This window comes from Typopeltis vanoorti, chromosome 4 (assembly GCF_054136105.1).
Source record: "Typopeltis vanoorti isolate ZY-2024b chromosome 4, IOZ_Tvanoo_1.0, whole genome shotgun sequence".
NCBI classification, from domain to species: domain Eukaryota; kingdom Metazoa; phylum Arthropoda; class Arachnida; order Uropygi; family Thelyphonidae; genus Typopeltis; species Typopeltis vanoorti.
The window spans coordinates 168,393,138-168,420,689 of NC_143552.1; the positions used below are offsets into that span (position 1 = coordinate 168,393,138).

The 27,552-nt window shown below is 34.6% G+C and overlaps 2 protein-coding genes across 3 annotated transcripts in view; one reads left to right on the plus strand and one right to left on the minus strand.

Annotated features, from left to right (window-relative positions):
- Nucleotides 1–1,647: 1,647 nt before the first annotated feature.
- The window catches only part of Mer (ezrin/radixin/moesin family protein merlin), a 488,739-nt gene continuing 462,834 nt past the window's right edge, over nt 1,648–27,552 (minus strand). The window contains exon 16 of one of the 2 annotated variants that reach the window (XR_016548261.1): nt 1,648–2,616. The gene's annotated coding sequence lies outside the window, so the exon portion shown is untranslated. Of the gene's footprint in view, nt 2,620–27,552 lie in introns of both variants that reach the window. The other variant, XR_016548262.1, reaches the window with a different exon arrangement.
- On the plus strand, nt 19,250–19,786 carry LOC150107836 (zinc finger BED domain-containing protein 5-like). The gene has a single exon (XM_090392196.1). The coding sequence runs from the start codon at nt 19,250–19,252 to the stop codon at nt 19,784–19,786; it is 537 nt and encodes a 178-aa protein (XP_090248322.1).

Consider the following 27,552-nt stretch of genomic DNA (forward strand, 5'->3'; position numbering starts at 1 on the left):
CCTAAATGCTAAATACTGTGTTATATGCTCTACTGTAAGTTAATTTCCTTACTCGATACTATAAGAATAAACTATATTTAACTATAATCAATAGCAAATAACAAAAATTTATCTTTTCTTCCACCGCAGATGTCTGACTCTGACCTCGCCTTCTTGGTAATTCAAAAATACACAATATAACAAAAACTAAATTCCAAAAATCAGCCCCACTAAACACCTGTATTACTGAGGGAAATGTAGCACAATTCGCACAAAAAGTCACACTATACACCTGAAAAAAAAAAAAAAAAAAGTAGTGATGTATAAATAGTAAAACGTGTATCAATTTATTGTTAAAATACTCTGGATCAGAGATAATTGTAGAAAGATTTATCACTTGGTTATAATTTAAATTAAACTCAAAATGATTAGGCTACTTGTGTATGGAGCTAATGAATTCACATTAATTGCCTTAGTATTAAAGTGTGTATACATATAGCCTCCTAAAGACACATTACCATCCGATTCAGTCTCAGTACAAAAAGTAATGAATTCAATATATATACTTTAATAGTGTAAGTACATAAAGTCATATTTACCATATACATGATCCAGAATAGTTTACACCTTTTGGCTACTTGTATACGGAAAACATATGGCTTCTGCATTGGTACCAGTTCTGGGTCTGTCTCCTGCTGATGACATTTAATGCTTGTTTGTTGGCTTGTTTGATTCCTGGAAAGTAGAGCAGTTCTGCTCAGTGGTTTTTGCCTGTCTCTAGGTGGAGCCACTGCTGAGTTTCCTGTTCTGGAGCGATGAATTTAACAGTGATCCTTTAGGGTCACTCAGTGAGGTTTAGAGTTTTAGAAAGTTTTCATAAGTTTTGAAACTTTGTCATAAGTTCATTGTCACAACTCAAACCAGTTGTGTAAGAATTGTTTATTCAATTACTGAAAGGTCAAACCAGTCTGGGTAGAGACCCCTCCTATAAAGTACTGTATAGCATCATACACATCCGAAAGGATGCATGTGCTTTGCATTATGGGATGCTAATTAATATGAAGTTATTGCATGCCCACAGTTCATAGAAATGGGGCTAGGAGATTGTCAAGAATAGTCAATTCATGCTGAAGGGGAGAAAGAAATAAAGGATGTATGAATTGGTCAACCAAATGCGAAATCACATGCTTTATAAATTTTCCAACTGTTGTACAAGCAAATTCGTTACCACTTTAAAAACTAAAATTTTCATAAAAGAAAATCTAATTTTCTGAATGTATAATAATAAACACTCATTCCATAAAATGCAATGATTATTGTATTATTGGAATGGATTCCCCGACATCTGACATGTGCAGGTGTCGAAGGGTCTCGCATCTGTAGGTGTACAGTATTAGCCTCTATATACAAGTAGCCAAGTCATGAAGATACTTCACATACAAACTTTGCTTATGCTGGGATAAAGGATTCAACAAAAATATAATTCCTTGGCAAGTTTAATTGAATTATAACCAAGTAAAAAAACTTTTTACATACAGCTAATGTTTCCTGCATCCTGTACAGGATTTCAAAATCCATTTTCCAGTCAAAAGGCATAAGTTGTGTAAGAAGTGTGCTACAGCAACAGTGCATTTTATATAATGTATCAATAAACATCACTAATATCAATTTTGATAAATTCAAAATATCAGCCTTTATTTTTTTCAATATACAAGTAATGCTATCAGCATCTGTATTCAACTGTAGGTATATAATAAACATACTTTTATACATCTATTATCAACATACAAATGACAAAATTAACAACTGGCATCCTTGAAGACAAATAAAATATGAAATGAAATGAAAATCACACTCATTTGCTTTGGCACATTTGGTAAGATTTCAACATTCCAATAGACATATTGCAACTCATTGCGTTAATTCTAGTGCAGGTTTCTCAGTACAAAAACTAATGTTGCTCCATGTAAGTTTTTGTGAATTGGTACCTAAGAGTTTAGATAATTTTTTGTAAAGTTCATTGTCATAAGCTATAATCAAAATTGTCTTGTGCTAACATAATGGCAATAACACTAAACTTTTAAAATTTCAAAGCAGATGTTTCTGAACAATAATATTACATTAATCATGCATATTTATTTATGGCTAATTCAATGGATATAGATAACCAATTATTCTGGATACAAATGTTTTGGTCTAATATATTAGTTTGAGAAACACTGATCTAGTGTTCACATGTAAAAGCTTCATATACAAAGTACATTATCAAAATTGTTAAAATCTTAAAAGAGATGTCAGTAATGAAAACTTTAAATGTTTGCTAACAAACATTTACTGAAATTCAGAATGTTTATTCAATTACTGATTGTTTATCAGTTTTTTGTTCATATACATCGATTCTAATTGTCAACATGAATAACATTTTATTTTAGTCATTTAATAGATTTTTCTCATGAAGCTTTGATTTTCCCTTAAATATTATTAATTATATTTCATTTATTAATTTTTTTTTTTTTTAAATCAGCTCTTTTATACATTTTATGAGTAAAAAATTATTGTACATTGTGATGTACAATAATTTATGATGTACAGGAACTATAAATCCAGTTTCTCTCAACTGTCTAAGACTGCTGCTATCTGCTTAATAAAAAAATAAATAAATGAAATAAAAAAGTAAGACCAACAGAGTATACACTGTTATTGTTTAGAAAAAGTATGTAATAATCATACAGAAGGCATTTAAGTAGGAAACAAAACCTGTAATCAATGCAGAGATACGACACTCATGACTGTTCAAGGACTAAAGGGGGGGGGGCATAGTTTAGAGTGGTGTAGTACAGGATTAACTATAACAAAGAGAATGAATGATGAAACCACAATTCATGCTTGTAGTTTGTGCTGCTTTTACAAACAATTTCATCTGCATAAACCTAATCTTCAATTTATTCTCACAGCCAACATTTATAGAAGGAAGGACTGGATGAATGATGGCTATACAACATAAGAATAAGAAGAATATAATTTTTCAGATGTCTACTTTCAGAATCACATTTGAACTCTTGGAGGAAAAAAACACTTGTAACAGAAGTAAAAATATCCAGTACCTTCAAGATTAGCATTTTCCCAACACAAACATACCACAGGGAAGTGAAATATTTAAAATCACTGTATCATTAAAATTGCAACAGACATTAATGGGTTTTGTCACTGTTTTGCTTCTTGCTCATATTTTCCATCTCTTTATTTTCATAAACTTTTTTTGTGTTGTTTCAAACTAATTTTTTTTTTTTTTTGAAAAAACAACTAATACTCTCATTTCAGCATCTTATGTTTAAAACTGGCACATTGTGAATCACTAAATACTGATCCATAAATAAAACCTCTAAACCAAGCTGATCCCATGAACTCAACGTAGAAACTTTTAATGAAGATCATGCATCAGTCAGCTAATCAGAGAGGGCTGAATGGGTTTGATTAATGACTAATTAAGACAATATTGTGATATCCTGTTTGGGAATTATTAGATTCGATTGATGAATATGTATATATATTATCCCCCCCCCCATACATAGCTTGTAAAGTACCAATATTTAGCCAACCACCAGCTGATTGAAACAGGGTGTAATATGACTTTATCTGTAAAGTTTTAAGTTTATAGGATTCTTACATCTGAAAATCAGAACCTTTTGCAGTAAAAAATTGCCCTAAACCAGTATTAGCCTACAAATAGCATATAGCAGATGGAAAATAGTACTCAAGATTAATATCAATTCGTTTTTTTTTTTTTTTTTTGAAGTTTGTTGAATGGGATTACATTTAAACTGGATAAATAATGCATTCATGGATGTATGGCATGTATTTGGGGGAAGAATGGAATTATACAGACCTGACGGATTACATTTAAATGGCTTTGGAGTGAGTGAAGTAAGCAAGAAGTGAAGTGAAAAATCAGGACAGTGGTAGAAGTGTGGCAGTAGAAACAGTAGTAGCATGAGAAATGAAGAGTTAACAGGAATGTAAGAGGAACAAGGGATATGTAGGGAGCCCAGGTGGACAGGGCATGGGGAGAGTGGATGATTATAGTAGTAGTGAATGTATATTATGGGGATGATCAGCATAGAAATGGAATAAATCAGGATGCAAGTGGGGTGGTTAAGACTCAGCAAATATATGTGGTAAGTGGTAATAAAAGTGATTGGGCAAGGACAAGTATGGTTGAAAAATCACAACCAACAAGTGGCTCGGGTATGACTGATTATAAACCTAAAAGTAAACTGTTGTGTTTATTTAAAAATGCCAGGAGTATCAGAAATAAGGGAGTGAAATTGATTCACTGATTAAGTCTGTTCGCCTCAAAATCGCTGGAATAAGTGAAACATAGTTGAATGAATTTTTTTTTTCCTTTTTTCCCTTTAGTGTTACACATGATGATCAGCATTCATTTCAGACAAATTATGGAGCCTACAACTATGTTAGAAATAATTACTTTAATTTCCTTCTGCAATCCCGACATTTCGACCTTCATATTAAGGTCATCATCTGGAGTATATATGTGCGCATGCATGCATGCACGCACACACACACTAGCTGTAATATAAAATGTAATATAGGTAGCTATATTACATTTTAAACAGTACGCCGAAGAGACAATGATTATTCTACTGGCCTGACCTCTAGTGAAAACAAAACAAAAAAAAAAAATAAAATCAAATAACTACATCAAAGTTATATATTTTTAATAACAAATGAATGAAGATGATATTCTAATGGGAACAGAAATAGAAAGGGATAGTGTTTTTCATAAGGATAGAAAGGACAAGGGAGGGGGGGGGGGAAGAGTGCTGCTGATGACAGCATGGGAATTATGTCCATACACGGTAGACAAGAAAGAGCGAAATAGAGGCAATGGTTTTGAGGCAAGTGTGGTGGAAGATGGAAGTTGTTATAGGCCAGGGAATGTGAAGGGGATAATGAAGAACTTTATAACCAACTTCAGTTATTGAAAAAGGGTGATTTTAATTATGGCGGTATAGACTAGAATGGTCAGCCTCTCTTCATCGGATACCGTTTGTAATAGTGATAGGTTTGAGCCAGCTATCTCTGATTGACTACTGATGGAGAATTAACTTTCCCCTCAATCTCCAAAAGTTAGAGCTAAAAGGGCACTGGGAATAAGGAAAATGAATTTCTTGAGTTTGTAAGAGACAAGTGTGTCAAGCAGTATGTAATGGAGAGTACACAAGAATTGAGAGTTTTAAATCTGATTATTTCATCACAGGATGAGATTGTGAGTGGAGTTTTGCACTTACCTCCAGTTGGTGATGATCATGAAGTGATCACTTAGATTGTGACTAGCCATATTAAGACTTCTGTGAGGAAAGGGTATATGTGGAATTACAAGGCTAGCGATTATGAAACACTTAGGAGACAGCTTGGAGCTATAGGATGGAATGAGGCATTAAGTGGGAGGAGTAAATGCCATGTGGGAACTGACCAAAAGATATTTAAAAACATCAATGTATGAATGTATTCCAAAGAGCAAAAGAATGAATAACGTAGGTATCAAACGGAGACTTCTGTGAGGAAATGATATATGTGTAGGTACAAAGCTGGTGATTATGAGAAGTTTAGGAGACAGCTTGGAGTTAAAGCATAGAATGAAGAGTTGAGAAGTAAGGAAATCAATGCTGCTTGAGAACTGACAAAGAAATACATAGCAGCATCAATGTGAGTGTATTTTGAAGTTCAAAATGTTGAATAAGGTAGGTGTGAACTGGATGAATGAGAGGATTAAGCATGAAATCTGGAAGAAGAAGCTACTTTGGAGGAAGCACAAGATGAATAATGGTAAAAATCTGTTGCATGAAGAGTATAAAGAGCAGGCCAGGAGAAGAACTCAGCTGGTAAGGCCAGCAAAAGTGCAGTATGAGCCGAAATTTGCAAATCAAAGTTAAGAAAAATCCTTGTGAGTTTTTTTAATATGTGGCAGATAGAAGGAAGAATGATTACAATAAGATTCTGTTAATGGATGAAAGTAGGAGATTAGTGACTGCTGCAAAGGGACATAGTTGAGATGCTCAATGAGCATTTCATTAAGGTGTTTCATCCTCAGTGTGAAATCAGAAGCTCAAGTGTAGAGAATGAAATAAGAGAAGACTTAATGGTGAGTCAGCAAAAGGTATATGAGGAGTAGATGTCAATAAGGCAACAGGACTGGATGACATATCACAATGTTCCAAGGAGTTAGCATCAGCCTTGACCTACCTGTTTAACAAGAGTCTTGCAACGGCACAAGTCCTAAAGGAGCAGAAGGCAGAAAAAATTGTTCCACTTCACAAAGGTGGTGATAAGGCTAAGGCAAAATTATAGGCTGATCTGTATATTTGGAGTTGTGGTTCAAGTATTGGAGAGGTTGGTGAGATATACACCCTCTGTCCAAAAAGAAACCAAACTTTTCGAAAATAGAAGAAACCAGTGGTGCCACCTGTAGTATCTTTTTGTTGTCGAAAGTGGCAACCTTCATTAGTGTTGTGTCAACTGTTTATGATATTTGTTTCATTAGAAGCAGGTTATAGTGCCAAGAGTGACAGTGTGTTTTGACGAACAGTTGGAAAATGAGTTTCAAACAGAGAGCTGCGATTGACTTTTGTGTTTAACTTGGTAAAAGTTTTACCAAAATGCATCACATGCTTTAAAAAGCATACGGTGATGAATGCTTATCACATACTCAAGTTTACGAGTGGTTTAAGCGATATCAAAGCGGTCGTGAGATGCTTGAGGACGACGAAAAGTCGGGCTGTCAAAAAACTGGACCTAGCAAAGTAACATCCAAAGTGCGTGAATTCATCCAAGAAAACCCGAAATTGTCTGTGAGTTTGATTGAAGATGAATTGAGAATTCCAAAATCAACTGTGCACAACATTTTGACTAAGAGGGCCTTCGTAAATTGAATTCACAATTTTTTCCACACAAGTTGACCGACGACCAAAAAATGCATTGAATTGAACACTGAAAAGACCTCATTAAAACGGCTCGTAAGGATTCAAACTTCCTTGAAACGATTGTTACTGGTGACGAAACATGGTATTTTGAGTATGAGCCTGAAACAAAGCGCAAGAGTGCTGAGTGGAGACCACCAGAAGAGGGGCATCCGAAAAAAAGTCACTTGGAGAAGTCAAAGCATATGCATAGGCGATAATGTATATAATAGGTGTTTGAATTTATAGCGACATCTGGTCCAGGACTCAACTTCTACACAGATGTCGCTATAAATTCGAACGCCTATTCAAAGAGAGTGCTGAGGCCTTACTTCAACGCCCTAACTTGAATCGAAATGATTGCCTATCCTTGTCAAAAATATGGGAAAGTTTAATCCCGATGACACACTAGGTTTTTTTTTTTTTTTAATTCAGACCTTCTAATTCCTACATTAGTCTAATGTTATCTTTAATTGACTTTATAAATTAAGTTTATTATATGAAATTGTGAATTAATACCTATAATTTATTCATCACTCTGATGAAATTTACCTCTCTTAATGCTTAGCAATGTAACATAAATAGATAAAGATGATATAGAGATCCTGCAGGATGATCTAAATAGACTGACAGTTTGGGATTGATAGAAAGGATAACAGATGCTAATTCAGTGTATCAGTCTGATGAAGCTAGAGTTTAGAGGTAATGGTGTGCCAAGAGAGCTGAAATTCAGAGCATATATCACAAAAGGAGCATGTGGGAATTTTAAGAAAACACACTGACAAGCAGGGATAAGGCAGTTATAAGAATCTTTATAAGACTTTGGTACAACCACATCTGGACAACTTGTGCAGAGATTTAGTTATCTGGGTTTCCTGGGGATAGGGTGAAGAGAATTCAGAGGCAAGTGAGTTTTTTTGATTTTTATAAAAAATATCAAAGGTCATACTGTGCCAGGACACAGGTTACAGCAGTATATGTGGTAAATGGTTAGTAGGATAATCACAAACATCTATGCTCTTTGGCAGGATTCGAACCTGCAGCCTCTTGGCTGGGGAGAGGATATGCTAACCACTAACAAGGCCAGCAGCAAGTGAGCAAAATGGTGACTGGTTTGTCTGTATGGGTAGACTGAAAGCCTGTAGGTTACAAAGTTTAGCTGATAAGAAAAAGAAGGAAGATGATGGAAACATAAGTTATTAACACGTTGACTGCTGACTACAAGTTATCTGGTATTTGTCATACTGATTGTGGACTAAAAGATAATTCATACTTGATGCAGGTATTTAAAATGGGGGAAATAGGAGGATAAGTGAATAAATAAGAGAAATAAGACAAATTTGTAAAATAAATACAAAACTTTACCAAAACATTAGAGTTGTACTAAAATATTTTCAGGGCCTGTGTGTTTATATTATAGGTTCAACATTTCTAATCCAGCAGAGGAAAAAAGTGTCTGGATAATTAGAAGCAAGCAGCACCAAAGTCATATTAACATCAACTTGCAGTTACTATAAGTGGCATATTTATTCATTTATTTATTTTTTATTGGTCTAAATTAATTTTGCTTCAGGAACTTATATAAGAGATAACTAGTAGAGCAATTTCTTGCAGATGGCATATATAAAAGAATTAATTCAAGAGATAATTTGATTCTTGTTCCTTTACTAAACAATTTTGTAGTTACAGTGACAAAGTGGAAACAAAACAAAGACATAAATTATATATTTTTTTGAAAAGAAAATGCTAACAACCTATTGACATCGACAGCAAGTTTACACATTAGGCCAAAGGCATTCAATAAGCTAAAGGATACTTTCATAGAGAAGATGCTAAAGGAATGTTTCAATACATGACTTGGCATGAGAAAACAAGAGGTCACACCTGGAGTTGTGTAAGTGTGGTTAGCCAAGGGTGTCAAAGATTAGATTTTTTGCGAGAGTTGTACTGGGTGGAATGGGTTACGGCTGGTTGTGAGTGCTTTGTTGGTGACTAAGTCAAGATTAAATTAAAGATGCCAAGAAAATAGGGCTAAATGGCCTCGCCTACTCCCATATACAGGAATAAAAAGGCGTTAGCTGATTTTTTTTTTTTTTTTTAGAAATGATATTCTTGTTTAATCTTTTATCCAAATTATTTAATTATTTATTTAAAATTATTTAATATAATAATTTATATAATAAAAGTTTATTAAACTTTTATCCAATTAAAGGATTAAACAAGAATATGATTTCTTGATATCTTTAATTTTTTAAATTTATAACCAAGTTTAAATCTCTGAGCACAGCAGAAAGAAAACGCAGAGTATTGAGAATCAAGAAAAAAGATGGAAACTCGTTTAAAAACAAGACTGAAGAACTTGATGAATGGAAGACAGACCTCCAAACTCTGCTAAACACACCAACCCCAAACATTGATTTCATCTCAGAAACTATAATACTGGAAACTCTTAGCATCAAATGCGACTATTTCACTATGCAGGAGCTCACAATGGCGCTTCAATAACAAAAAGCAGGAATATCATGAGGAATAGACGGTATAACAGTTGAGGCTTTAAAGCGCTGCTTTAAAGAACTTTACAGTCATCAAAGAACAACTCCTACATATATATAATTTAGCACTTTCCTCTGAGAAAGTTCCTGAACAGTAGAAAGAGGGTCTAATAATTCCAAAAAAGGGTAACCTGAACAGACCTGAAAACTATCGAGGAATCACACTTTTGAAAGTTTATTTTCCACTTGGTTAGAGTATAATAAATTTAGTTTAATCCTTTATCCAAGTGTGAGCAAACAAAGTTTGCGCCTGAAAGTATCTTCAGGACTGGGTTCCTAAAGATACTTTCAGGCGCAAACTTTGTTTGCTCACACTTGGATAAAGGATTAAACTAAATTTATTAGAATCACACTTTTATCTACTCCACTAAAAATCTACAATAGAATGTTACAAATAGAAATGAACCACATATAACTCCATTACTTTGCACAAACCAGGCTGGATTCCTTTAAAAAATGTGGTACTACTCTAGAACACATTCAATGTATCAGAAGACTAATAGAGGATTCAAAGGACAAGAACTTACCACTGTTTTTGAACTTTATAGACTTTACTAAATTGATTCTGTTGATAGGGAATGATTTTGGGAAACACTCAAACTTTATGGCATTCCACCAAAAATTATTAGTGCAATCAAGGCACCATACCAGGGTTATCAAGCTACAGTACTAGTTAATGGAGACAATTAGACAGTATTCCCATCACGACAGGAGTCCTACAGGGAGATACTCTGGCCCCATTCTATTCATCATAGTAATTGACTACATTTTTAAATTGATCCAAGTTAAATCTGGACTCCTCATTGACTCTAACATCACAGATACCCAAAACCACTTCAACAGCCTTAGGAGAACTGCAGAAATATTTGGACTAAAAATAAACTCCCAAAAAATAATCAGATAGATGGGCACATCTATATAAATCAAAATGATTACTTTGATAAAGTAGATGACATTGTATACCTAGGATCACATATTTCAGATTCCTTAATAGACATTAAGACAAGAAAACGGAAAGCACTTCAGTTCTACAGAAGCCTTAATAAAAAATGGAAGTCAAGCTTCATCTCAAAGGAGATGATGATTCGTCTTTACAAGTGCACCAGCCAATCTATCTTTCTATATGGCTCCCAGACCTGGAACAACTCAACAAAAGCAGCAACCAATATTATAAACAGCTACTTGTTTAAGAAATATCCTGGACTACTCCTGGCAAGACTACATTCCAAACTCTACTATATTAGAGGAAACCCAGCAAGATCCTCTAGTCACTGTTCAAAGAAACCAAATAAAATGGCTTGGCCACCAACTCAGACACCCACCCTCTGCACCTTTTGATACTCTAGTCCTTTACACCCCCCTATAGATGAGAAAAGTAAAAGAGGCAGACCCCGAACTCAACATTAAAGATACATCAGCAACATTCTTCCCCATTTCTCCTCAACTCTCCGCACTAAAGATCTGTCAATTAGCATATGACAGAGAGGCCTAGCTTTCCTTCACATCATAGGAACCTCTAAGTCCTATCTCAGTGTACACAGACTCTTGTTTTGATTTGTTTCCCTATTTATAATTGTAAAATTATAAATAAATAAATGATGATGATGATAACCAAGTGAAAAAACTTTCTACAATAAGTTTAAGGAGAGGTATGATAGTCACTGTATCAATAATAGTGTTGTATCAAAATTAGTGTTAGCTTTCAATGATGGGTCTTCAGACTTCACAAGGTGCCCATGTAATAACAACAATGATTAACCTATTCAGTGGAAATATGAAAAAAAGAATAACAATGCAATGTCCTGGAAACAGTACAATGATAAAAATATATTAATGACAGAGCTGCACAAATACAACTGAAATCTAATACACAAAAAAAGCTTTAACTGCCTATAGTCTCTGTTTACTTTATATAAATATGGTTATAAGTGATGTTTAAAAACAAACAAACAAATGTTATGGTGACAAAATAAAGTAATACATTATTAATTATTATGTAATACACATTATGCATAATTATAAAGAAATATTCTTTCCTTTTCAAATGTGGGTTTAAAAATGTCTGCCACTAACACTTTACTGTTCATTTACATATGGGCTTCACATTATGTCCTCTAGTACATCTTTTCTTGAATAAAGTCCTGCAGAGAGGGAGGTCATTCATTTGTATCATTAATAAATCATTCAGGGTGGAGATTCATGAATGAATCTCCACCCTGAATTCCCTTTTATTAGAGAAGCTAAGGTCATGAACGAACAAGTATTTGTTCAAGACCTTGTAATGGCTACAATTTTAAGCAGTTTTGAGAGAAATGGAAAGCTGTTCTTATTACTCATTGTTCTTTCAAAAAGGTACTGTATATTTAAATGCTTCTCCACAACTCTGAACTCATTACCAGTGGTTCACCAAATTTACTATAATTGTTTTTTGATTATCATCAAAATATTTACCAAAAATCTTAATTTCTTCTTTCTCAGAATCTACCAGGTCTTCAGGCCAGGTAAGTATGAGATAGCTTTAGCAATTTTTGATTCATTTTCACTAAATCTTTTTACAAAATACTTATTCCTTCATTTATTAGATTAAATTTTTTCTTTTCAACTTTTGAATAGCTATCTGCATGCATTATGATGTTGAACATCATTCCTAGTTTATTGGCTAACTCCTCCAAATGTTTGCTACTGCAAAGTAGTTAGCAAGTGCAGTCAGTGCCTCACTCTATTAGACACTCACCTTACTGAATGTAGATACTTGAACTTCATGATTTTTGTTTGTAACATGCTTTTCCCAATGCTTTAATTTTTTTTGGTGAATTCTGGCAAAAGGTATATAATTTTCTACTGTTTCAATATTGGCAACCAAGGGAACATCTTTATAGAAATTAAAACAAGCCAGATTCAAATTATGTGCAACAGCATATCATCTACTCTCTGTTTTAATGCTTACTCATGACAAGTTATTATTGTCATAAATCCCATAATGTACCACAAATTACTATGCAGCTGTTGAGTTTTAAAAATAAATTATGGAAACAAATGTCTCTTTCAGTTTTTATGTATCTCATATAAAGGACAAATTCCTCCTCATTTGAAATACCCATAGAAGCATCTAGAAGAAGCTTCACTTTACTGGAGTCTTCGACTTCCTTAACTAATTTTCTTTTAATAACATCAACAATAACTGACAGGTCATTTTAATAGTGCCAAAATTAATTTAACAAGTTAATTCCTTTGTAACTTCATAAGATGCTATCTCCTGGTTGGAAATAAAACTTCTTTAATGAATCTGTTGGCAACCGATCATGACCAAATAACTTGACAGTGAATCAGATGATGTTTCAAAAGTGCTTCATTGGGATTTTTTTTTTTTTTTGTATTGATCCCCATACATGAGTGGTAAAGGAACTAGGAATCTATAAGCACATCAGTACCATGTTTGGTTTGCAGGTTGTAGTTGGGAATACTTCATGAGGAAGGCTGTTTCAGAGGACAGAATAAAAGAGGAAGAATAGAAGCAGGTTTGCTGTGTTTGCAGTTGCACAGTAAAGGGTGTTAGGCAGCTGATGCTCTTGTATTATTAACAGGCACAACAGAAAGTGGAGGAATAATGGCTGCCAATTAACTGCAGAAAGACAATGGAAGTACCTGCAGAATAGACAGTGTTGAAACACTGCACCTGTGAAAGAGATGTTGAAGTGAATCCGTAAGAGAGAGGGATCATCTATGAGCCTAATTGGTTGTTAGGATGGGAATGAGGATTTTAAGGGAAATTTTAGGTACCCCCAAATGTGAGTAGTATTTTGGACAGATTTGGAATTTCTATATAGTTAAAAGAGAATGCCAAGTTTCTTGGATGCTGAGGCTATTCATGTGATGTGTTTATGATAGGAAAGACTGGAGGTAAATGTTAGCTCAAGCAAAGAGATCTGATCTTGTCTGGTGATATGTGTATTTGCTGGCCTGGTTGGCCGAGTGGTTAGCATATCCCCGCTCTCCAGCCAAAAGGCTGTGGGTTTGAATCCAGTAGTGGGCATGGATATTTATATGTGAAAATACTAGTGGTGGTGGGCAGCAGTAGATGGCATTGGTGTAGATGATGAAGGTGGTTGCGGTTGGTGGATTGTGGAGACAGAGGGTGTAGAGTAGGTACCCTTCCAGAAGAGTCTTTGGACTCCCTGGAGGTGTTATGTAATAATAATAATGATGATAATTTTAAACATGGACAGATTTGGGATTTCTATATAGTTAAAAGAGAATGCCAAGTTTCTCAGATGCTGAGGCTATTCATGTGATGTGTTTATACTAGGAAAGACAGGAGGAAAACATTAGTTCAAGCAAAGAGATCTGATCTTGTCTGGTGGGTGATTTGTGTATTACTGAGGGTAAGGATAGGTTAACTGAGATCTTTTGCATGAGAAAAGGCAATACTATGTGGCATTGAATAAAACAATTTTGTCCTTGCTCCATTGGAGGATAATGTGTAAATCGATATTTAAGGCAATAGCTGTAGATGATCTCGTAGCCTAACATGTCAGAGTACTGCACAGTTTGTGAAATGAGTAGGATGAGTAGAGAGTACTATAATCTGCAAAGCTATGGATAGGATTAGTAGTTATTATGACTAGGTCATTTATGTATAGGAGAAAAAGAGTAGGTGATAGGACAGAGCCTCAAGACACTCTAGCATTGATGGTGAAGCTCGAAGAGAGGAAGCCATGTACCACGACTCACAGAGAAAGCTGGCTGCCCAATTAAGGAGGATGGCAGGGAGACTAAAGGATGGCAATTTGTTTAGGTCTCAATGCTAAACATGGTCAAAACTCTGGAAATGTCAAGGGCAAAAGCACAATTTTTTCTGGACTTTCCATGGCACATGTCTAGTGGTAGACGACAATTGAAGCTATGATATCAGCTATGGATCTTGAATGGCAAAATCCATACTCATGGTTGCTTAAGTGGCCCTCTAATTATTTTGGAGAGGACAGAGATGAGATTGGTTGGTAGTCTGCCTGTAAACCTTTACTTCCTTTTTTGGAGTAGAGGCAGGATATGAGATTGCTATCACTCATTGGAGTAAGCACCAGGCACATGTAATAGATGGTGGAGATGATACATGACAGGTGTTAGCTCTGGAGCACAATGTTTGAGAACAATTGAAGAGATGCCATCTCTTCAATTGTTCCACTAAATAACTTGGATACTTTTTAGTATCCAAGTTATGACAAGTACTGCATGAACAATGCTTAGAGCGAGCTCCTATGATGAGTATTTCACTCTAAGGAGATGCCTGAAAAATAATAACAATAGCAAAAGCTCAAGAAATCAGAGATATAATTTGCATTTACTCTGTAGGAAAGCACATTAAAAAAAGAAATCTTTTTTTTTTTTTTAATTAAGCAGACAACAATGAGAAGAACTCATAGTTGTGGGTGACAGATTAGGAAAATTATGTAATGGTGGCATGAAAATTCCAAGAATCTGGATGGCACACATTCAGCCTACTTAATATTTAGTATCCAGCATACTTCAGGACTCTAGGCAACCTTCAGCTAGTATTGGAAATCATTCCATATCAACTGGTTGGAATTTATATGTATAATCATGGTGTTAAAATATATATATATTGACATGTTGATCCCAATGTAAGTTTACAACCAATAGATAATATTAATAATAGGACTCTAGCGTTGATGTAGTAAGTTTTTTTTTTTTTTCACCAGAGGTCAGGCCAATAATTGTTGTAACGGTTGGTCAGTAACTTTAACAAACCATGTAGATTGTAGTGCAGCTTGTTTCTCTGTATATATGCTCCAAAAGATGACCTTGATATAAAGGTCGAAACGTCGAGCGTGGATTTTGGTTTATATTAAATTAGAGTTTTACTCAAACACGGCAGTTGTCTCCAAATTTTCTAAAATGTATTCGGATCACCGTGTAAGCCTAAAAGAAAGGAAAAAATGAAAATTATGTAATCTAACTGCATGTTGCTTATTGTTTTTGTTTATCATTGCTGTTTTATTCCAAGAAGATTTAAGCATGGTTTCCTTTACTGTATATTAGCTGTGATCCATGGATGAATTATTGTATCTCCTGCCCCATCCAGCCTGCAAGTAGTTTTTAAATATATTTCATTGATCTTCCAAAAACATTATTCAAAATTAAGAGGAAAATGAAACTAAAAATGCTTGCCTACACATAAAATAATTAAGATATCCAATTTCGATACTGAGTTAAATCTTTACTGAGGATATTCTTACAGATGGAATCTTTTTCACCATGACTGCTTTCAGATATTACTATATTTGCAAATGAAGGTTGGACTGAGAAATGAAGATAAATGTCATTGTATGTATTATACAACAGCTAACATTTATAACACACACTTCCTAAATAATAAATATCCAAAGTTCTTGAGTTTCGCAAACAAGAGAACATGTTTTTAGAAGAAAAGATAATAAATGTCAGTCATTATTTTATATTAAGTAAGAAAAAAAAAATACTTCCAAACTTTATAAAGTTTCAAATGTGACTGAACTTACAAGAACTCTGACCAGTAGTTGAAGTATTTGCCTTTTATTGCTTTTGACTAAGGATTTCATGAGCTGACAGCTGTTTTGAACCAGTTCCCATCAGAATCTATACATGTAATCAGAATTTATAAATCTCTCATGGGGGAACACAGGTCAAAACAACAGTCAGTGAAATCATTATTTAAAAGCAAAAGGTAAATAAATATGCGGACTCCAGGTTATGTCTTTTTAGTAGTGCAATAACACAGCTGCTAATGATAAAACTTTCAATCACTTCTGAGAACTATTTAGCATTTGTATACAGGGAAATATGTTTTTACTATTTTGGATAAAATTATGGATATTTATTATTATTATTTGTAAAAAAAACCCATTTAATTACTTAATTATAGCTTTTTTAAGTTATTTTCTTCTTAAAATAGGAAATAAACCATTTCAGAAAGCACATTTTTTTAAAAAATTTTAAATTAAATAAAAATTAAGTTACTATCTGTCCTATGTCTTAGGAAAGTTGCATGCTTCATTCTCATGACTCCCTTTTTTTTTTTTTTTAAATGTTAAAGTACAATTTGAATATTTTCAGAATAACACTTCATTTAGTGATATTTATTTCAGATGAAAATTATAATTGAAACAATATTCAAATTCTTTCTTCTGCTGTTATATGGTGATCAACATTTATCATGACAAAATTATGGAGAGTACTACTGTGTTGGAATATGGACACTACTAGTTGGTATTATACTGAAACACAGCACCTGTCCCCACAATAAATAAGAATCAGATCACTTAACATAGCTTAACTAAGAATAAGTATGAAGCAATTATAAATGATAATACACATTTTGGATAACTGCATATAGACAACTTAAGAGATTATTTTATTCAACAAATTCATGCAATAAGAATAATTTATATATTAACTTAGGATCAGTAAAACCATGTTAACTGTCACTACACTAATGTGAAACAGATCTTCTTTGTACAATGAACAAATGACTTAGTTATCTATCTGCTAGCATCATAATTGTTTTTTGAGATTCTCTAATTTTAACTCTTATATATCAATCCCAATACACCAGAGGTTGCAGAACGCATGTAGAGGTAGGTAAGAAAGACCCTATTAATGAATCACTATTGCAACAAAATTCACAAAATACCATAAAAATTGAATTTTTGACAATGAGGCAATTTGTTTTGAGAAATTATGTAAATTAGTGGACAAATGTACATGACAATTTACAATGTTTGTGGTCACCAATCTTAATAATTTGCACAGTATTCTCTAAACAGTGGTTCCCAACCTGTGCTCCGCAGAGCCCTTAGGACCCCCCCCCCCCCCGCGTGCACTTCCCAGGGGCTCTGCAGCTGCTACAGGAAAATAAAATAAATAAAAATTGAATGAAATTAAAGAATAAGAAACAAAAAGTAGAATCAATCAATCACTTCACGGTGAATTTTCATAGTGATTCTTCCACGAGTTTTCTGTGCGTTTGACCCCTTTGTGAGTGTTTAGTTGTGTAGTTAGTAAGTGTTCATTAATAAAGTGTGTTTTGTTCTACTCATCCGTTCGAACCTCGAACTACTGCGATACATTTCCGGTAGACAAACGTTACATTTGATTGACTCAGGTGCTTTCATTGGTTTTCAAGTAGGTAAGTATTTGTATTCATCATCATCATCATCATCAAATTCCTGCCATGTACCCTCAAGGGGTGTACAGGATATGACAGTACCACATGAAAAAATTACATCATTACTAACTTCCTATCTACAATTTTCCTCCAAATCAGTCTGTTACTTGTCAAGACTCCAACATTATCAGATCTTATATTTCTATCGTCTAAGGCACTTTGTACCATATCAATCCACCTATATCTTGGTCTTCCTCTGGGTCGTTTTCCTGCCAACCTGGCAGAGAACACTTGTTTTGCTAATCTTTCCTCTCCCATTCTATTTAAGTGACCATACCATCTGAGATTAGCTCTGCTAATGCATTCCTGGATGCTGACAATGTCAAGTTCTTTCCTAATATCCTCATTTTTAATATGATATTGCCATTGATGCCATCTGTTCACGCCTCTAATCTTTCTCAGGACTCTCATATCTGCGGTCTCTAGTCTTTGGTCAAGTGTTTTACTTCTGACCCAGCTCTCAGATCCATAAGTTAAAATTGGTTTGAACACAGTCTTGTATACAGCTAATTTAGTGTTCCGACTAATTTCTTTCTTATTCCATATGAATTTATTCAATTGACTTCCCACGATACCAGCTTTGCTGATTCTGTTGTCTATTTCTATATTTAGTTTACCATCTTCAGTAAAAATTGTGCCTAAGTAGCTGAAATGTTTTACTTGTTCCACAGGTTCTCCATTCACAACACAGTTGACATTTTCAATGATTCTGCCTATTTTCATTGTCTTTGTCTTTTTATTGCTGACCTTCATACCATATCTATTACAACAGCTATGCAATTTAGTCAGAGAATCTTGCAGACTTGTAGCAGATTTATTTAGAAGTATAACATCATCCGCATAAAGCAAAGAGCTGACATTAACATCTCCAATTTTGATATCAGGTTTAATACCACATTCCTTCATAATGTGAAGGATTTGTATATGTATAGTATTTGTATTTTGTTATAAAATTTTTATTTGCTTTATTTTGTATCCTGGGTTATGAAAGATAAAGTCAGTTATTCTCATATTCCTGCATGATTTTCTTTTAGGCATGGATCGCTGGCTTACAACAGGTACTTTGAAGAAAAAAGATCTTATATTTGAAAAGGAGGACAAACCAGCAGCTCACTCCATTACTTTGCCAGATGTGCCAACGACAAAAAAAGATGATAACCAAGTAATGCACTCCAGCGTTTGTTTGTCAGAAGAGCTTTCCGCAAAAGAAACTATTTCTGAATCTGCGGCACAACCTCAATCATTGTTTGCAAAACACGACAGAAGTGGGGCAGTGGGGGAAAGACCCCCCCCCAATAAAAAACGAAAACACGAAGAAAGTTACTTGAATATGGCATTCACAAAAACAAATGATGGTCGGCCTCTCTGTGTGATTTGTGGAAATGTGTTAACCAACAGCTCCAGGTTTCCTGCTAAACTGCGGCATCATTTCGAGGGAAACCATCCCGAGTTGAAAGATAAACTGTCTGGTTTTTTTCAAGAGGATGTGCAATGAAATTTTGGCTTCACAGAAAACTATGACAACACTTGCTAAAATCGATAATGAAAAAGTACCGGAAGCTTCCTACCTAATAAGTTACCATGTAGCTCGAGCTGGTGAAGCTCATGCCATTGCAGAGACTCTTATTAAGCCTTGTACAATCGATATTGTCAAGTGTTTGCTTGATAAAAAAGCTGTTAAGTTAGTCTCCAACATTCCTTTATCAAATAACACCGTTGCTAGACAAATCAGAGATATGGCTGATGACGTGAAAGAGACGCTTGTCAGTCGCATCAGGTGTACCAAATTCGCACTACAAATGGATGAATCGGCTGATGTCGCTGGGTTGGCAGTTTTAATGGTATTTGTTCGTTATGTTTACTTACAAAGCTATCAGGAGGACCTTCTTCTTTGCAGACCACTACCAACCGACACATCAGGGGGTGAAATATTTAATCTTTTGGATGAATTCTTCTCATCAAATGAAATACCGTGGGAAAACTGTGCAGATATATGCACTTATGGTGCAAAGGCAATGATGGGTCACAATGCCTGGAGCCATTTCCAAAATTAAACATAAGGCAAAGAAATGTAGCAGCAGCCATTGCGTTCTTCATAGAGACACACTAGCCTCGAGAAAAATGCCATCTGAGCTTTTGATAGTGTTGAATGATGCCATAAAAATAATAAACTATATAAAATTGCAACCTCTTAAAAGCAGGCTCTTCAAACTAATGTGTGAAGATATGGGAAGCCACCATGAGTCCCTCCTGCTGCACACTGAAGTAAGGTGGTTGTCTCAAGGAAAAGCGTTGACACGTTTGATGGAACTACGTTCAGAGGCAGCAGCATTTTTCATGTACCGTAATGCTCTATTGGTGATGGTTTTAAATGATGACGATTGGGTGTGCAAACTGGCGTATTTGGCCGAAATTTTTAGCAAAATGAACGAAATGAAAATCTATCAATGCAAGGAAAAACTGCCACAGTTTTTGATGCAAATGCCGCCAAAGTGTCTTCTTTTAAGAGGAAATTTATGTATTGGTTGGAGTGCATGGAAAAGGAAGATATCGATTGCTTCCCTCTCACAAAAAGCTCCTCAGCATGTTCATTGCCAATCACGCGATATCGCGTGATGCTAGTTCTCATCTGGTGGCCGATCACACGTTATCGCGTGGACGTCGCTATCAAGTAAAAAAAATTTGGCCACCACACAAAATCCAATTTTCAGCTTGGCAATGAACGTGTTAAATGAAAATAACATCAAGATTCAAGAAAAAATACAGAAAAATATTCAGGCGCATTTCGAAGCTTTGAAAGACTCGTTTGAACATTATTTTCCGACAGCTCAAGAGAAGGTGCTTGATGACTTTAAATGGGTACTGAATGTGTTCAGAGTGAACAAAAAACCGCCCAGCTTAAACTCAGCGGAATACGAGGTCCTCATAGATTTGACATCCCACAGCGAACTAAAAATCGCGTTTCAAAACCAAAGTTTACTGGAGTTTTGGCTGCATTTACCAGATGAATTCAAAATCTTGTCTGAGAAAGCAAAATTAGTATTGCTGCCTTTCTCAACTACATATTTCTGTGAAGCGGGATTCTCCACCTATACAGGTACCAAAACAAAATACAGAAACCGCTTAAATGAAGAACTAGCCATTCTCGCCTGCAATTATCATCAATTGAACCTAAAATAAGAAAACTGTGCAAAAAAATGCAACTACAGGTGTTCCATTAAACATTTATATGTTATTTTAAGTTATGTCTTAATTTAGGCCTACTGTTGCACTACAGTGCACTCTAGTTAGTACAATTAAATAGGAATTGTCTTCTATAATGAATAATAAAAATTTCGAATAACAAGTAATGAACGAATATGTATTTGAATTGAATTGGATGTAATGATGAAATTGGAGGAATTGAGTTTATTGAATGGACCTAAGGGGCTCCGCCATAGAAACTGACTCTAAAAAGGGTTCCGCGAGTCAAAAAGGTTGGAAACCACTGCTCTACACCATGATGATCAAATGTATAGTGTTCACATAATGACCCTGTGCATACAGTCAGAATATGATATATATATATATATATATATTACTCAAAGTAGCTTTTCTTTTCTTTAATTCATATTCTTGTGTAATTTTTCACTGTTTTAATTTCAAAATTATTTAGCTCTTGTAACAGATACTTCATATTAGTCACATGCATTAATACAGCCAATTTATTATAAGACACTGTTAAATAAGAATGATTAGCAGCCTTTCATGACTAAAAAGATATTATTATTATTATTTTTTTTTTTCCTTTAACCAAAATAGTCTGACTACTGCTATGTTTGTTCATGTGATATGAACAAACATAAATATACATATACAAAGCATTAATAAAATTTGCTTTACTTTAGAATTTAGAAAATAATGCTTCAATGAATAAAATGAACTGTACAACAGCAAGATGGCAACATTATAGTATTTTGCACATGTTACTTGTTCTGCTTTAAACAAATCCTAATTTAGTTATCATTTTTGGTCATGTATGCCATTAGGAATTTGAGGAATAATTATCACAAGCAACTAAAGGCAACATGTAGTAAATATCAGGTATTTTGGATGTGATCAGTGTGAGACAATGTGACCCAAATAAGACAGTTCCCTCTTAGTTGGAAAGGGTCTTCCATGGTCTTGACTTGGGAGTGAGCAAGCAATTTTAAGTCTCAAGAAAAAAAAGGATCTATGTGGATTATAAGGCAGATTTAGAAGGTAGTTTATGGTAAATAGGACTGATACAAAAAAAAAAGTGGTTAATTATGAAATGATAGTTAATTAAGAAATATTTGATAAAAACAATGACAAACTGCATCCCTAGAGAGAGAGAGAGAGAGAGAGAGAAGGATGAATAGATAAGTTCAGGGTGAAATGAATGACTATATGACACACACACACACACACACACACACACACACACACACACACACACACACACACACACACAAAAAAAAAAAATACAGATAACAGCGGAATCAGAGGGAAAAAATTATGCAAAAGATATAATGAAGGAGGCTGAGGAACAACACAGAAGGAAGGAGAAATCAGAGCATGATATGAGTTTTGCACTGCAAACCAAGAAAAATCCCTCTTTTTGTAACTAGAAGGTAGCTTAAGTGACTGGCGCAAATAAAATATTGCTTGTATAATGGTCACTTTATCAAAATATTTTATTTTCTTAAAATGCTCTTATTCTATAAAACAATTTATAAAATATTCTAATAAGGCATGACCATGAGTACAAGGATACGTGATCAAGTGTCCTTTATTAACACAGACATTAAAACTGTTTAACACACAAAAAAATTATATTTTGTATCAGGCACTCATTTATCAAATATGGGCCTTGGTACATGCACAAACTACAGTTCTAATCTTTTTAAATATCTAGGATAGTCAATATGAATTCATCTGACAGTTTAAAACTAACTGATAATTACCACTTTATCCTTTGCAGATGTTTAGTAATTAAGTTTGTTCTAGAATCATTTAAAATTTTCTCATAATTCAATATGATGCAAGCAATTGATGCCTAAGGCTAACCAGAGCCAGATGAAAAGAAAAGTTCCAAATTGGTATTTTCATAATTAGAAAAGAGAAAAAAAAATGAATTTAGAAAAGGACGATCATGTAGAGACCTGGTCTTTTGCCTAAAATTAATAACAGAGAAAAGAAGAGAATACAATTTAGAAACACATATTACATTTATTGACTTGAAAAGGCATTTGATAAAGTTAAAAGTATTTTATTTAACATATTAAAAGAAAGACAAATACCAAAGAATATCCTAAAAGCTATCTTAAGTATATATGAAAACAATCAAATGCAAATAAGATTAAATTATGAACTATTATATCTGAGAGAGAGATAAACCAAGAAGTCCGACAGGGATGTCCCCTTTCAGTAACTCTTTTTAATATTTATTTATATGAAATAATAATAAAAATTTCCATCAAGGTATTCAAAACTTTCTCCTACTGTGAACTTAAACACTCTCCTTTTTGATGATGATCAAATAATAATTACAAATTCTGAAGATAACTTACAAAGCTATTTTAAATTTAAATGAAATAGCCAAAAATTATGGAATGATAATATCAACAGAAAAAAATCAAAAACGATGGCCTTTAAAGGACAAGATCCAATAAGAACTAATAAAAGTAATAGATAACACGATTGTAAAACAGGTGAATTTATTTAACTACATATTATTACATATGAAAATGAATAAGATATAAACCTAAAAATTGCTAAATATTTAAAAATAACAGGTATAATTAACTCTATATTTAAACCTAACCTAGTTCAAAAACAAACCAGACTAAAAGTATACAATACATTAGCCCTACCAGTCCTATTGTATGTAAATGAAATCTGGACAATAAAGCAAAAAGACAAACAAAGATTAATAACAGTTGAAATGAAGTTTATGAGAAAAACTGCAAATTATACTCTATTTGATCACAAAAGAAATGAAGAAATTATGAAAGAATTAAACTAGGAATCAGTAAAAATATAAAAAATATAAACACGAATGGATGGAATACGTTGAACAGAAATATTACCAAAACAAGTTTTAAATTACAAACCATTAGGAAGAAGAAAAGCAGGATGTCCTCTAAAGAGATTCAACGATGACGTCTAAGGCCAGAACAAGCCACTCTAGGCCAATCCTTGAAAATCATGATGATGAGAAAATAGGAGAAAACATGAACATTTCCCTACAGGCTAATGTAGATCCCTCCCCCACACACATAAAATTCAGAATAATGAGAAGTATATAAAATAATGGCTTATGGTGATATCTAAAGAAAATCACTAAATGCATCTTTTAAATTTCATATATGGGCTAACAGATAAGAAAATCATCAAGAAAACGACCTCCTAGTATACCATGAACATTGTATACCTACTTTGATGTTATGCCTGAATGATACTAGAAAAGTTTTCACCATCTAGATGCCAATAAACCTTCTAGTAAAGACAGCATCCCCCTCAGTTATTTCCTTCCATTATTAACATCCATCCTATATCAGTTCAAGTTACCATACTTGTCTGGAGATAAGCCATTAAAAGTTTTTTCAGTTGGTTATATATGAAGTCACCTCTGTAGCGCAATTGGAAGAATGATGGTAAGTCGCGCCCTTTGATTGGAAAAGGCCTAACTTCAATTCTCGTTGTGACGGGAGGAATCCTTATGTGGATTTTTTTTCAATCAAAGGTGAGTTAGCCGATCAAATATGGAGGTAGCAGGGTTTTTCTCTCCCAGAAACCCGGATTTTTCATCCCGCATACAGACAAATCGGCCCTTCAGAACACACGCAATTTATAGACAAAAAATGCTAGTTGTGGTGGTGGTCAGTAGATGGCGTTGATGTAGATGATTGGTAGTAGAGGTTCGGTGTTGTGGTGAAAGGATACCTACTATACAGACAGTTGTACAGTAGGTATCCTCCCGCGATGAGTCTACGGACTCCTTGGAGGTGTCACAAATAATAATAATTATAAATTAAAGATGCCAAGAAATTATATTCTTGGTTTCATCCTTTATCCAAGTGTAAGCAAACAAAGTTTGTGTGTGAAGTAATTTCACAACTGGGATACTTGTATACAGAGGCTAATGACTTTACATCAATTGCCTTAGTATCCCATAATGCAACACACATATCCTAACAGATATGTATATGGTCAGGCCCACTACCCAGATGTGATACCAACATTGAAGTAATGCAGAGGTCCTTCATGACTTATTTTTAACAGTATTAACAACACCAAACAACATAGCGTGAGAAAGGTGGATGCTCCAAGAGGATGCGAATGCATATGTAGACAGGAAAGGAAGGGAACTACCTGGGATCAAGAGGAAACAGTTGAATTTGAAGAGGGTTCTAAAATGAATAAGGAGAAAGGGAAATGGCTTGAGTAGAGCAAGGAGAAATCACGTTGACTGAGTGGTATCAGTGGAACTAGCTATAGATCCAGGAATGAGCTGCTGTGTTAGTATACAAATGCTAGAAGTGTAAGAAACAAGGCAGATGAAATGGTTGCATTAATTGAGTCTGTTCACCCAAAAATTGTTCTAATAAATGAGACATGGTTGGATGAGGACGACATCCTGACAGGAATAGAGATGGGAGGGTATGATGTGTTTCATGAGGATAGAAAGGGTAAAAAGGGAGGGAGAGTGCTATTGATGATAAAGAAAGCTTTATGTCCATACAAAGTAGAGATGCAAGAGGGAAATAGTGCCACTGGTTTTGGGGCAGTATGGTGTGAGATAGAGGTGAATGGAATGAAATACTTGGTTGGACGTTGTTACAGACCCGGCTAACTGATAGTGACTATGAAATGCATAATCAAATTAGCCAAGCAAATAAGAAAAGGTAATCATTATGGGTGATTTTAATTATGGCAATATAGATTGGGATGATGAGATAACAACTGGAAGTAAAGAAAATGAGTTTCTTGAGTTTTTGAGGGACAACTACCTCAGACAGTATGTAACAGAGGGCACATGAGGATTTGAGGGTCTTGGATTTGATCATCTCATCAGAGGATGTAATTGTAAATGAGGTGTCCAATTGGTGAGAGTGACCATGAAGTGATTATCTGGGTGGCTCCAGCAGTGTGAGGACCTCCGTGAGAAAAGGGTATATGTGGAACTACAAGAGTAGTGATTATGAAGAGCTCAGTGCAGCTTGGGGATATTCAAGAACTATCTAGTAGAAGGAATGTCTAAATGTATTCCAAAGATCAGAAGGTTAAATATGGTAGGTGTGAAATGGATGAATGAAGAGATTATGCATGCAATACAGAGAAAAAGGGCATTATGGAGGAAGCATAAGAGAAGTGGTAATAGCCAATTCCATGAGGATTACAAAGACCAGAAAAGGCAGGTGACTTGGTTGGTAAGGGTAGAAAAAGTAAGGTATGAGCAGCAGTTAGCTAAAGAAGCCAAAAAAAAAAGAATCTTAGGGAGTTCTTTTGATATGTAGCAGTGAAAAAAGAAGATAATTATGGAAGGATGACAGTGATTGGAGAAAATGGTATAAGGACAGCTGTTGTGGAAGATATAGGGGAGATACTTAATGAGCAGTTCATAAAGGTCTTTCATTTTTGTGAATGTGACTTCATGGAGAGATTGAGAGCAGTTGATGATGGGAAAGAAAGAGAGAGAGAGAGACTGACTGTAAGTGAGCAAGAGGTGTATGGGTGAGTTGAGCAAACTTGATGTTAATAAGGCTGTGGGACTTGATAATATATCACCACATATTCTGAAAGAATGTGCCAGGGAGTTGACATCTGCCTTGACATATTTTTTTAATATAAGTCTTGCATGGGGTCAAGTTCCTAACGAGTGGAAGGAGGGCAAGATAGTGCTGTTTCATAAGGGAGGTGATAGGGAGTTCTTTCAGGAACTCACGCATCAAATTATAGGCCTATCTGTATGTCAGGTGTTGTGGTTAAGTTTGGAGAAGCTTGTGAGAACTAGGATTCAGAATTGGGTTGACAGCAATGGTATTATCTTTGATGGACAGCATGGATTTGCTGAAGGGAGGTCATGTTTTAGTAATCTACTTACTTATTATAATAAGGTGACAACTTCTTTGGACAGAGGAGATGGATACACAGTAATATACTTAGATTTCTCAAAGGCTTTTGATAGATTACCACATGATAAGTAGATAGTCAAACTATAGCTGGGGTTGGATATTAGATTAATGCATTGGATCAGAGAGTGGCTATCTGATAGGTATCAGCAAGTTGTGTGGGAGAACAATATCCAGGAAAAGGAAAGTCACTAGTGGTGTACCTCAAGGCCATTACTGTAACTTGTATGTTAATGATACTGGCAAAGATTTGGATGGAGATTATTCAGTTGTTTGCAGATGATGCAAAGTTAGGACAAACTATGAAGAGTAGAGAAGATGTGGTGGCCTTACAAGAAGACCTGAATAAATTGAATGAATGGGCACGGGAATGGGGATGTGAGTTTAATGTTGCAAAACTTAAGGGTTTAAAATTTGGGAAACAAAGATGTGATGTAGAATTTATGCTTGGTAGGGATATATTGTCAGAGGTGGAGGAAATAAGAGATCTTGGGATGATAGTAAATAAGGATCTGAAATTTAGGGGACACATTGCCAAACTGTGAAGACAGCACAAAGACTTCTGGGAATGATGCAGCAGATACTGACTTGTAGAAGTAGGGAGATTCTTGTTCCAGTGTATAAAGCTTTGATTAGGTCACACATGGACTATTGTGCACAGGGTCGCCTGGTTTTCGAAAGTG

Excerpts from the sequence above, each read along its gene's own strand:
- LOC150107836 (XM_090392196.1), top strand. The coding sequence starts at position 19,250 with ATGACAACACTTGCTAAAATCGATAATGAAAAAGTACCGGAAGCTTCC.